Source organism: Caretta caretta, chromosome 5 (assembly GCF_965140235.1).
Source record: "Caretta caretta isolate rCarCar2 chromosome 5, rCarCar1.hap1, whole genome shotgun sequence".
In the NCBI taxonomy this organism is placed as follows: Eukaryota; Metazoa; Chordata; order Testudines; family Cheloniidae; genus Caretta; species Caretta caretta.
In genome coordinates, this window is record NC_134210.1 from 24,179,085 (window position 1) to 24,192,916 (window position 13,832).

Here is a 13,832-nt window from a genome sequence, read left to right on the forward strand (position 1 = left end):
ATGGATGAATTAAGGCCCTGATCCTCCTCCTCCCCCTAGCGTCAATGGGTGCAGAATCAGTCCCCAAATGTCAAAGTCAGAAGCACTTAGGGGCAAGTCCTCTGCTGGTGCATACTGTCAGTTTACACCACCTACGGATCTGCCCCCTGGTGTGTGTAAAGTTTAAAAAAAAAAACACCACCTTTACTTTCAAATTGGGAGGGTTGTAAAAGATGCAAGGATCTGGCTGCGACAATGCCCAAAGTACATTACAAAGGCACATTTGTGCCATTTTTTTTTTGTCTTTTTCAAAACATAAATGGGGTCTTTAATCAATCCTGTCATTTGATAAATGGATGCTTTGTTTGAGACCCACAAGATGTACTGAACATGCACTGACGCAGGCAACAGTAAGTTTTCCTTGTGGACGTATATCATAGAATCATAGACATATAGGACTGAAAGGGACCTGCAGAGATCTAGTCCCGTCCTCTGCACTCAAGGAAGGACAAAGTATTATAGACCATCCCTGACAGGTGTTTGTCTAACCTGCTCTTAAAAATCTCCAATAACAGAGATTCCACAATCTCCTTTGGCAATTTATTCCAGTGCTTAACTACCCTGACAGTTAAGAAGTTTTTCCTAATGTCCAACCTAAATCGCCCTTGTTGCAATTTAAGCCCATTGCTACTTGTCCTATCTTCAGAGGCTAAAGAGAACAATTTTTCACCCTCCTCCTTGTAACAAATTTTTATGTACTTGAAAACTGTTATCCTGTCCCCCTCAGTCTTTTCTTCTCCAGACTAAACAAACCCAATTTTTTCAATCTTCCCTCATAGGTCATGTTTTCTAGACCTTTAACCATTTTTGTTGATCTTCTCTGGACTTTCTCCAATTTGTCCACATCTTTCCTGAAATGTTGCTCCCAGAGCTGGACACAATACTCCAGATGAGGTCTAAACATCGCAGAGTAGAGTGGAAGAATTACTTCTTGTGTCTTGCTTACAATACTCCTGCTAATACATCCCAGAATGATGTTTGCCTTTTTTGCAATAGTGTTACACTGTTGACTCATATTTAGCTTGCGATCCACTGTGACCCCCAGATTCCTTTACGCAGTACTCCTTCCTAGGCAGTCATTTCCAATTTTGTATGTGTGCAACTGATTGTTCCTTCCTACGTGGAGTACTTTGCATTTGTCCTTATTGAATTTCATCCTATTTACTCTATTTTAATCTCATCCTCCAAAACACTTGCAACCCCTCCCAGCTTGGTATCATCTGCAAACTTTATAAGTGTACTCTCTATGCCACTACTAACACAAGGAAAATTACCCACAAGCATAAGGGATTGAAGGATCAGGTCCTAACACAATAAAGCTGATTTAAGCATACAAAACAGCTATTGAGACAGTAAAAGTGAATGAACTGGCTTCAGTGGGAGTTTTGCCCCAGAGAAGTAGGCCCTTATTTTAGCACCTGTCTGTCTCCTCTCCTCATGCCAGAGAAAGGCTTGCAAGGTGTGGAGAGGTTTGGGCTCTGTAGGTAGCTAAGGGACTTTTAGTAACTGGGACTAACCTGAAAAAGTAGAAAGCCATTAGTAATCCTGCTCCAAGTAAGGCGCCCACTACGATCCCTGTAACTGCTGACTCTCCTAGGCCACCTGCTTGAAAAAGCAAACAGAAATAAATGATCAGCATTGCTACCCAGAACTGTTCATGTTCACATTTTGGAAAATATGTATTAAAGAAATGACCAATGCAAAAAAATAACTAGAGCTGTTCAAAACCCAGTTCAGAACGGGCTTGGGGGGAACACCTCTCATTTGGTTCAAACTTATGTGACTTTATTTTCCTCACTGCTTTACTGTGAGTGTTGGGGGTCAACCTTCCCACCACCACCAAATCAAAGGAACACTCAGTCACAGTTGTTATAAAGGTGTGATATAGAGAAATGCTGGTAAGAGATGGGTGTGTATGGTCTACCCCACACGACAGGGGCTAGGATTACAATAGATCACATGTCAGGGGGCAGGGTCTAATGACTGCAGCCGCTACTATGACAGAAACGACCGAGTTTCACCTGGGTTAGCATCAAAATCGTACACCAGCCCAGATTAACTCAAGGATGGGCTCGTCTTCACTCAGTAGCCTCATAGGCCTCAACAAACCTTTTGATGACCCTGGGCTGAGTTTCAAGTTAAATTCATGTGATGTTAGTTCTGTGCTGAAAGTTTTGCACATGAAGTTACAGTCAACGAATGACTATGTGAACATAATCATAAATCAACAGTCAGCTGAACGGTGAAAACATAGCACTTTGCCACAGAGTTGAGTAGGGGGCAGAGCAGAGATGTAATGACCCAGAGGGAGCTCAGGGAAGAAAGCCCCTCTAAGGAGCAAAAAAGGAACATTCTAGCTGCATCAGTCTTTAGCATGGCATAGCCTGCTTCTCTTGCCATACCTGGCCCACTCCATGGGCTGGTACTGAGGGAGGGGGAAGCGAAGGACCTGCCTCCTCTTCACTCTTCCTTGACCCTTTGAAGGGCATTGCTGCTCCCCACCCCTGGGACTCATGGAGATAATAAAGGGTCTCAAATGCACTGTCTCCCTCTGCGCTAGTCAGGGACAGACCGGGCCAGAATGAATGTATACAGTAAAGTATGGAGTACAGCTAGTGTTTTAAATCTGAATGGAAAAGAGGGAAATAATACTGTCAAGCTGGGGGTATCTCCTGGCTCCAGAGCTAGCAATACATTTCCTGCAAAACCCTCCTTATAAAAGGGGAGCTAAGACCATCCTTTTGAGGGAAATGTCCACAGCAGAGGGAAACTTGCCACAGAAATATTGCAAGTATCTTTTTCCAGTCACCGTTCCTCATTATCCCCTCTGTGAGGCATGGTCTGTGAACACAGGGAACTGGAAAGAGATGGGGCTGCTCAGGCTGAGAATCCCTGGAGGGCACCATCCCTAACCCTGTGGAGAGTTAATGCTGTTCTGATCAGCATATGTCAAAGGGGTATAATTACGCCTTGTCTCGGGGGACAAGCTTGTATATTCCAGCTACTCACTATGTTTGCTCCCTTCTGGCCTGCGGAGAGCTACCCGTTTATTTTCCTGGAAGGGGACTTCCATGGGCTTAGGGCCAACCCGGAGGTCTCTGTAGCATAATGGCCATGCACCAGCTTAATGATGGGAGTCTGACAAGAAGTTGCATATCTGCTTGAGCTTTTTGTTCCCAGTAGCAGCATGCAATGTCTGGGAATAAAGATATGTCCTGGCCATGAAAAACAGAACTGTTTCAATACAGCACAGCTGTCAAGGTCCTGTTGGCATTTTCAGGCCCAGCAACCTTGACAGTGTTCCATTAAGGAACGTGAGTGTAAACAAGGGGATGCTGTATTACAGCATGGGCTGCTTCCTCTCTCTCTTACAGCTTGGAAGGAAACATTAAGTCACTAAACTTACATGATTTACAAGGCGTATTGTTCGTGTGCTCTAAAACTCTGTTTTCATCTATTCTCAGTTTGCCAGGACCCCAAGGATACTTCACGTTTGATCGAATTTCAAAACGCCCTTGCTTTCCATAGTAGTCCCCAATCACCTGTGTAAAAACAAGAAATGACCACACTTTTCTAATGAATTTAGTCCCAGAGAAAAGAAACAAACTGGAGAGCTGCATGTGCTTGGAGCCTTCTGGCACGTCCTGAATAGCCACAGGACTTGAATGAGTTGTCCTGTCAGAATCCCATTGATGAGATCATTAATTAGCAGCATTTACGGCAATGGACAAAATTCCATATCCTGCTCCACTTTAGTCACTGAAATCAATTTTACCAGCTTTCTGCCCCAAACAATAAATGGCCAGGGTTCAGAGAAAATTTGGAGCCAGCTTGTTTAAAACTTTGTGATGGTTCTTGAAATGGTTCCTGTGACGTACCAAGGCTTTTGTGACCTACTGCTGGAGGCTCCACAATCCTACTACACCTCGCCCCAGGAAAGGAGCAGCAAAAGTGGGCCCTCCAGACCTGCCTAGAGCAGCTGCAGAGATGCAGCCAATCAGAGCCCAGAAGGCTTAGATAAAAAGGAGCTGAGGGCTTTAGCAGGTCAGTTCCTAGGACCAAGGAAGGAGGAATGGTGCTCCTCTCTGGACAAAGGAGCTTGAGGGACAACCAGAGTTTGGTTCTAACTACAATAGTTTAAGCAGGGAGAGATAGGAACTGAGAACTTTAACCCTAAGATAAGGGGGTGAAGATAAAGGGGCGAGGTGAGAAGAGGTCTAGGGAAACAGCAACAATGAACTGAAGTGAGCAGTATGTGGCTGCTGTGTGTGTGGCTGCTGCTCGGCTGGAAAACGGAGTAGTAGGCAGGCCCAGGCTCCCCTACCAGCCACTGGCAAAGTGATGTAAACCTGAGAAGGGGACAAGGCTTGTTTGGGAACCTCAGCCAAGGGCTGAATTTAAAGGGCCCAGAGCTCCTTTAGTGAACTCCCTAGTAAGGACTCTTGCTACCCCAGAAGGGGTTCATTTTGACTGTGACCAGGCTGGAGGACTGAACCACTGGAGGGCTAACAAGTAAGGTCAACAACCTAGAAGGGGTGCCAGGAATCAGAAAGACCTGCAGTATCTCATGCAGCAGCAGGTGCTGCAGAGGTGTTACGGACCTAAACAAAAACCCTTTAATCTGATCTCCCACAAACTTTCTTGCATGGAGACCATCTCTACCAAGTTCATGGACCTCAGTAAACCTGGACCAAGGGTTTTGGGGTTATAAAGAAACTTAAAAGCAGGAGAGCTTTGACTGATTTTGGGTTCCATTCTGTAATGTTCTAAGAGGTCTACATGCATTTCCGTTTTCTGTTCAGGATTTTGGGTTCAGAGGTGAGAGTTGCAAAATCGAGATTAGGATTCTGAACTCTGAACTTCCTTAAAATTCAAGGCTGTATGTAATCAAGGTTGTGAGTTGGTTCCTTCCTTAATTTTATATGCCTGAGAGGACGATTCATGTTGCATCCAAATAAAACATATAGGATATAGTTTACTACTGCATTACTCCAGATTTACACCACCAGTGTAACACTAATGGAACAGAGCTACAACAGTATACAGGTGGAGTAATACAGTCGAGAATCTGGCCCAAATTATCTCTATAACTAGCAGAGTAAAAGAGGCTGCTTTCTATCTACTTGATGAAATTCACAAAGGAGAATATTTTAGCCTCCCATTTCTGGGTGCAGTTTACACTCACAAAATAAAATGCAAGAACAAATGAGTATCTGCATCTGTTCATGATTTGTGCCTCCAGTCAAGTACTGCAGTTAGAGGGACAAATACCAGATATGTGAACAGTAGGGGCAAAAAGACAGGAACAAATCCTGCCTGCAAAAGGAGATGGGCTGCCCACCCTTCTGAAAATATTCCCTAAAACGTATAAACATTAATGAAGAAAAAGAAATGGAGGGCCAAATTCTGCCTTCAGGTAACATGCACAGCTGCCAGGGAAGTTAATGTGAGTGGTGCATTTGCATCAGAATGTGTAATTATCTGAACACAGACATGAATTTTCAGTTAATTCTGGGCTTAAAGTAAACTTTCCTTATCTGAGCCACTGAGGCATGCTGATGGGTGAAATTCATCATTGTACATAGGTCCTGCCCAAGCCAGATGTGCCACTTAAATCCTATTTTGAGGGCTTATATAGGAGAATTTCATGTTAAAGGAGTCTGCATTTCTCTCTCATTAGTGAACTGTAGTTCAAATCTTTATAGGAAACACTTTTATTCATATTCCAACTAACAATTGCTCAGAAATGGGACTGCAGATGCAGTAAATTGGAGAGGGTGCAGAAAAGAGTCACAAACGTTATTCAAGGGCTGGAGAAAACGCCTTACAGTGAGAGACCTGAAGAGCTCAATTTTTTTAGTAATCAAAAACAAGCTTGAGAGGCAACTTGGTTACAATGTATAGTTCCCAGTATTTCCCCGCCCCCCATTAAGGTACTTAAAGGCTCTTTAACTGAGCAGAGAAAGGCATAACAAGAATGAATGCTTGGAACCTGAAGCTAGACAAATTCACATTAGAAATAGGGCACAAATTTTTAACAGTGTGGCTGATTAACCACTGGGACAAACTACTAAGGAAAGTGATGACTTCTCTATCTCTTGATGTCTTTCTTGAAGATCCGTTTTAGTCAAACACCAATTACTGGGGTCAGTATAGGCGTAACTGGCTGTGATATACAGGAGGTCAGACTAGATGATCTAATGGTTCCTTCTGATCTTAGAGTCTATGTATGAAGCTGTGAGCAGGGTTCTGGCCAATGCATGCACTCATCTGGCTCAATTCCATTGAGGAACTAAAGTTTTCATGACCAGATGGAAGGAACCAATGAAATAAATAAAAAAAAACAATGGCATCAAAGAAAGAGGCCAGGTTATAAATCAGAGCAGGGACAGCGGAAAAACCTGAGCAGAACAGACACAATTAACAACTAATAGATTACAAAAATGAAAGGAAGAAATTAACATGAGACATACTTTTGAAGAGAAAAAGAAATGCAACATCAAAGGGGGAAAAGAGAGATTCAATTGGAAATGAAAGGCAAGCAGAAGTGAAGCAAGGGAGAATGAAATGACTAAAAAAAATATTAATACAAATAGGGGCTGATCACACTCAATCTTTCCCCCATAATCAGTCCTACTGACTTCCAGTAGCTATGACTACTCATGTAAGTATGTGCAGGTTGGGTTCATAGTTTTCAGTCATTTGTATCTATAGAAATGTATTAGTGACCCAGCCAGGCCCTGTAAATCATTACTCACGTGACTAGACCTTACTCACTGGGACTGTTCAAATGAGGTCATTGGAACTCCCTGAGTTACTACGAGCTTGTCTGCACTGCACTGTTAGCTCGAGGTATAACTTGAATGTTATAAATATGTTATAAATAAATGTTAAATGTTAAAAATATCTAGCTTGTATTAAGTGGTGCTTTAACCTCTAGCTAGTAGGACTCTGTGGTGAATCAGCCACAGACAGTGGTTTAGCGCTGACCTCATCTAGTTTTCCTCATGGTAAAACTAAAGTGCCTTATCTTCACTGTGTCTTTACCTTGGGATAGCTCATGTGTTTTAGCTTCCTGAGGTAAAAACATATCTTTTCTTACCAGTGAAGATGGGAACTTAGTCATTTTACTCTGCAACTTCTCTTTTTCAAACTATATCTCAGGACCAGCTAAGATATAGAGCAAGGGTGGCCACATCACAGCTTGCAAACCGCATGCAGCTCTTTTTCAGTTAGTGTGGCTCGTGGAGTAATCCCCCCACCCCCATTCTCTGCCTACCAGAATGGGAGTAGGAAGTTTGGGGCCTCTGCCCTGCGGTGGGGTGGTGGGGCTTGGGGCTTCTGCCCAGCAGGGAGGGGGTGCCTGCTGGGGCTTGGGGCTTCAACCCCTAGACCCAGCAGGTGCTCCCCTCCACCTTGCAGGACTGAAGCCTCTAGACCCGGCAGGTGCTCCCCCCAGCCCCACAGGGCAGAAGCCCCTAGTCCTAGCAGGCACACCCAGCTCTCAAACTTCTGAAGATTATCGTATGTAGCGCAGAACGTCAGTAAGTTTGGCCACCCCTGATATAGAGCCTAGTCCTGTAAACTCTTACACCCAAGTAATCCTTTGAGTGAGAATGGATTTGTAGAACTGAGTTTTATGATTTAAGATTACTTTTACAAGCAGGATTTGCATTTAGGGTTTGTAGGATTATGTTATGACATTTTAATACACATAGTTAAAAAATTAGCTGTCTATTGAGTAAGCAGACAATATGATGGTACATTATACTGACACTAGCTGGGACATCTCATCAGTAGGCATTTGCAATTATGTTTATTTTCTTACCTCCTGTGTGCCTGCTTCTGGGTTGGTCATTGCAATCACTGAGAAATCCCCATATCGGTCTCCATTGGCATCGATGGATACCTGCCCTGCAATGCCTAGAGAATGGCATGTAAGGAATTAGAAAATTAATTAGCTAAAATGTTGGACTCTTCCAAGGAAAACAAAACTATGAGTGGACAGATTTTTACCGACTGATACTTGACAGGAAATCTCATCAGTCTCACAGCACTTTTATTGGCATTCCAGAAGAAATTGTAATTTCATCTCAGCGTCTGCATTCCAAAATGCTTAACATTTCTCCTTTTGAAATATAAAATATGTGAGCCTGTTTGGGGAATATGTGCAAAAAATGTAATCCAGAAACTTAGAGCACTGGAATAAAAATAAAAATGCATTTCATGCAAATTAATTTACACAGGGCCTTGTCCTGAAATAGATAACAAAGCCCAAGTAAAAACACACATGCTTATGTGAAGCTGAGAACTAATGAAACAGAGACCAAGGCCAGAGTCAGCAGCTCCGACATGTGGTACATGTGTGGAGCTGGTTTATTGCTGTTCTCACTGGATATGATGTGGGGGGATAATGGATATAGCTGCTTTACTGTGGGCTGAATCCTGCCCTCAAATTCCATCATCTTCGCTGGGGCTGAAAAATTTGATCCTGAAAGGGCAGGTTTACTCTGACAGGCTCCAGTTCAGTAAAGTACTTAATGCATATACCTCAGTCTCACTGTCAAGCTTAAAAGTATGTTTAAGTGCTTTGCAGAATCGGGGCCATATTTCCTTTCTTCTCTATGTTACACGTAGAGCTCAAGGGCATTATTAAACATTCACTGAAGTCAATGAGACCCTTCCCATAGAATTCAATGGCACTGAATTATGCACCCCCCACCCAAGAATATACTGTGTGGGTTTGACAAACCCACAGCTCATATAGACTTAAATAACAGTTTTGGGTAATCAGCCCTTCTTAAGGTCAAGGCTCTATACAAATTCTCTACATGAAATTGGGTTCAATTCCTATTTATTTCAATATTTCTAGTTACAACTTTGAGAAAGACTCATACAACACTCGGCATCAGTTTCTCAAGTCTTCACCATGGCACCTGCCCTCAGTGACTAATCTCCAGTGAAATGTAGGGTCAGTTCATTCATTGGTGTAAACTGATGGAGCTCTACTGAAGACCATGGTTCTATTCCAGTTTACATCCCTGGGGCTCTGGCTCAGCATGCATACAGTAACAGCCACACACATTTCTGTCAAAGACACTGTAGAACTTTGCGAATACACACTCATGACTGGGAAACTCTGTGCCAAATCCTGAAATTCTTAATGAGTTTTTAATTCAGGTTTAACTCCAGGAACAACTCCACTAAAGTCACTGGGCCTGATTCTTCTCTGACCCCAGTGTTACAGCAATTTGCCTTCACTGATTTCAGTGGAGTTACTCCTGAGTTATAGCGGTATAAGCAAGAGCAGATCAGGCCCACTCGGACTTTTCCCTGACTGAGCAAAAAAGTGAGCAAGGGTGTCATGATTTGACCTTGGTGAATGACTGAATTTAGCAATTGGTAGATTTAGGCCCTTACTGAGTAGTTCCACTGAAATCAGGGGACCTTCTTGTGGAGTAAGGTGCCATGAATAAAGCTGGCAGAATCAGGCTGACAGTCAACAAACCCAATAATAAAACAGGATAATGCAACACATAGTGCACTGTGATCGTTTATTTTGTCAGCTTTCCTGTAGTTTAATGATTATGGATAATACGTCCCAGTATACTAGTACATGTAATGTGGCAGAGTTTGTGAGAACAATGGAATCATAAGAACACAAGACCTCTCTCCAGTGCCAACTTTTTGCCGAGGGGTGGGCAGAGAACAGGGCAAGAACAAAGCAAAGAGCACAGTTAGCAAGGTTCTAGTGTAGCTCTTCTTCAGTCTGGGGATGAAGACCATGGGCCTGATTCTCTACTGCACTGTGCAAAGTGAATGCACATCAGAATGGTGGATCTTTACACCCATGCCACAGAGACGATTACGCAAAGTGCAGGGGAGTGGAGAATCAGGTCCCAAGGTGCAATTACAAACCAGGAGAGAGACTTCCGCTACCCAGTACCAGAACGTACATTTTTCTCAACAAACCTAATCTTCCCAAATGCTCAATGAGCTAAAATGCTTCACCTTTGCTCTTTTCCTATTAAAATGGAATGACCTCAGGAAAGATTAATGCGAGTTTAATCTTAGGCCTACTGAGTATTAACCAAACTGTTTACAACCAAATGACTGCCTGTAGATGTAATGGTACAGTAGCCAAACAATCACAAATTTGTGTTACTATCCTGGACTGAAGGATTAAGGAGTGAGTACAACCAAATGGCAATAGCAACACTCAGAGGCCACTACCAACTTGTCTGGCACGGCAAGGCTGGCTCCCAGAGCTGAAAGGAAGTGTTTACTGGAACAGAAAGCTTACTGACTCAGGAAGCCAAGACCATCTGGCCTGAAGTCATTAATAGAGCTAGTCAAAACTTGGAAAATCTGAAATTTTCTTTCATCCTGAATTGTAATTAAAAGTTGAAAATGGCCTGCAGAACAAAATTTTTTGAAATTTTGATCTGGAAATATGGAAGTGCTTTGTTTTGACTTGATAAGACTATCAAAACATTAATATAATTTATTTTTTTTTAAATCAGCATTTCTAATGGAAAACTGTTTCATTGGAGAATTTTTGACCAGTTCTAGTCCATATCCCTCTCCTGAAGCATACCATTGACTGGCTCTCCCCTGCCCCAACCTATGCAGAGGGGAGGATGTGCACAAATGTTTCTTTAGCAGCTATTAACAGCCAATTGGATTCCTGACTGGACACCTGTCTGATGTGGACCAGAATGTACCGTGGAGAAAAGGTGCCCAGGCTGTTAGAAATCTAAATGGCAACAACTATGTTTTCAATGATCTGTGTGCAAAATTTCAGGTGCAATATAAGGCCCCATCCTGCAATGGACTCTGCTCCTGCATAGAGCCCCACTGACCATGGTAGGGCTCCCCACAAGGACAGGAGCCTGCTTGCACGGTTCTCCTTGTAGGATTGGCTCCTAAGAGGCCAACATCAGGCCCATAATGAATAAATATTTGTCCAGCGAAGTACTGGGATGGTGAGGTGTGTGTGGGTGGGGGGAGTCTTCACCTTTCAGTCTTATGCTCCTGACAGCTCAGCCTGAATTTTCAAAATAGCTATGATAAGAGAGAGGTTGCTCAGCAACAAAGAACTGTTTTTTACCAGTGAGGAAAGAGAACCTTCTTTTCTCTTGGCTGATTTTATGAGTAAAGCAGCTCAGGACACTATTGTTCAGCCTGGCAGTCCCATTGGTTGGAGCACATATCTGTATACGAAACTTGCAAGGACGCACCATAGCTTGGCATGTTCTTGGAGGATTCTAGCATAAAATTATGGGACATAAGATGGACATTTTGGGCTGGATTCTCTGTTCAGAGAGGCTGCTGTAAAAGGAATCTCATGACAGAGGGGAATCCCCTGGGTGTAGAGTGCTGTGAGGTGCCATGATTTGGAGGGGATGGAGCAGGTTATACAGCGCTGTACCCGATCCTCACCTAGTGCAGTGGTGCCTGTGGGACTGCTTCAGCTGCATAATTCAGAGTAGTCACCAGGCTGCTTTAAATTACACTGGGGATCATATTGGCCTTTGGTCAACCCAGGATCAGGGGAACAGAAAGGTGGCTTGGAGTCACCTGCCCCTTCACTTCTCCTCAGCTCTGCCCGGTGTATACTCATTGCAGCTGAGCATCTGGCCCATTATGTCTTTCATAGCTGTTATATTTCTGAGTTAATTGTTGGTTTCTTATGTAAGGGAAATATTTTCTTTCTCAAGTACTTCCACTGGAAATCTTGGTAATCTAACACTGAAAGATTAATGTAAGAAATGATATGTGGGTCTGGTGATGTCACACTGCTCGGTTTCTTTACTGAGGCCCATACTCTGCAAAAACTTAAGCACATGCATAACTACATCAACGGGAGGGACTACTCACATGTTTAAAGTTACGCATCTGCTGAAGTCTCTGTAGACTCAGGGCGTAAGGGATTAGGCCCAGAAAGCCACAGTCCTCTTTGGTTACTGTATCTGAGATAACAAACAAAGCTCTTAAAAGGAAGGGAAGAAAAACCTTCCAATGCTCAAAACAGCATCGACGACAAAGGAAAAATTGGCACCGGTGAGCTTTTATCGAATCCAGCTTGTTAAGATAAAAACGCTAAATGGAAAAAATGAAGCAAGCTCAAGAGCTAGTAGATGCACATGAAGTAAGACAAGCTGCTATAATCTTTTCAAAAACAAAGGAGCCTGAGAAAGTTATTGGCATTTCTTTACAACCCTAATGAGGGTCATTAAATTATTAGGAGTTCCTTTGGGCAGAATAATACCTAAAGGGATGTTATGAAAAATGTTCCAAGTGGTGAATTATTTGATCTTTAAAAATGCAGTGTGTATATTTGAAGAGCATATAGTCTGACTATTTTTTAACCTCTTGTGTCCTGGTCCCTAAGCGAAACACACAGTAATAGCCTGAGTTGTAATGATACTGATACAATCCAGTATTCCAACTAGCAGACACCTACCTTCATATGTCCTGTTCCGTGTCTGATGTACAATTTTATCCCCATCCTTCTTGCTAAAGCCATATTTTAGGACTTCACGCAAAGCCAGAGCATAGAGAAGAATGGCATCATGGAATCCTTCCACAAACATGTTAACCTAAGAACAAGACGACAACATTCATCTTTAAGCCATCTATGAAAAAATATTTATCTTTACAAAGGCTCAAACCCTGGATCAGGGAGACCAGGCTTGGCCCAAATTGATTAATATTAGGGAACTTCTACAGAATAATCGAAATAACCCATTTTCTGGTTCTGAATCTTTGTTTCAAATTAAAACAGAGAATTTTGCAACTTGTAATATTTAATGGAAAACCACTAACTGGTTTTTTTGGTGTGTTTTTTTTACTCTCAGCAAATCTGGCATTCAAATGGTGCTTCATTATCACATCTAAACAATGTTACAGAGGGGAAATTCACTGTACCACAGTTCATGTGCCAATCTGCGTATAAACTGTGCAGCTGATCCTTTGAGATGCTGAGTATCTTCTATAAGGTGCTGAGCATCCTCATCCTCATTAGCCTGAGGGCCCTCATCATCTTGCAGGACCGTTCTCTTACATCATCTTCTGTATTCAGGCCAGATTCTGCAGCCCTTGGCTGGGTAGCATTTACACCCCTAGTTCATAGGCTTACTAGACTAGCAGAGCTGGATCAATAGTTTAATGCAGACATGCGCCTGTTCCAAAACCCCAGGAGAGCACATCTGGTTAATTGTCTGTTTTACACAGCACACTTCATTGGATATGAAAATATCCTCTCCCCATTATGTTTATGGAGAGAGGAAGTTTTTCTGACTTTGCTGACAGATTTGTTTGTTTAATGATTACTCCCCTCCATTTCTGCTGATTCTGGATCTTGCTCAACAGACCATCTCTCCGCTAGCAAATGAACAACAGAGCAAGCTGTTTACCCTGTACTATGTAACGTTCTCTGGAGTTGCCAGAAAACTAGTTTCCCATCTTTTACATCTGTTTCAGTAAATGGCATGAGCTAAATGAAATGTCATTTTCCAGTACAAATACAAAAAGTAAATACTGTATTGTAAACCAGCACTGCCCTTCAATGAAAGCAAATGTGATTTCACATTAGAGCTACACTAGACTGATCTCCCACTGATCTCCACAACATTTATGAACAGAGCAGTGCAAAAAACTGGTAGGTTTGGTTCACAGTAGGGTGGCAAATTTAAAATAAGTCTTTTTAGGTGCTAGATCTGAAATCTTATTTTTTTCTCAAGTTCTGGGTTCAAACTGAAAATTCAAACTCAGTTGATGCCAGCTAAGTT

At 42.6% G+C, this 13,832-nt stretch overlaps 1 protein-coding gene across 6 annotated transcripts in view; it reads right to left on the minus strand.

The window, feature by feature from the left end:
- NPR3 (natriuretic peptide receptor 3) overlaps positions 1–13,832 on the minus strand; it is a 64,579-nt gene that overhangs the window by 12,409 nt on the left and 38,338 nt on the right. For 4 of the 6 annotated variants that reach the window (XM_075128409.1, XM_075128411.1, XM_048851862.2 and 1 more), the window contains 4 exons: positions 12,506–12,641; positions 7,868–7,962; positions 3,446–3,581; positions 1,557–1,644 (listed from right to left, as the gene is read on the minus strand). In XM_075128409.1, the coding sequence (XP_074984510.1) occupies positions 1,557–1,644; positions 3,446–3,581; positions 7,868–7,962; positions 12,506–12,641 (455 nt within the window). The remainder of the gene's footprint in view (positions 1–1,556; positions 1,645–3,445; positions 3,582–7,867; positions 7,963–12,505; positions 12,642–13,832) is intronic. The other 2 variants (XM_075128410.1, XM_048851861.2) reach the window with 1 other exon arrangement.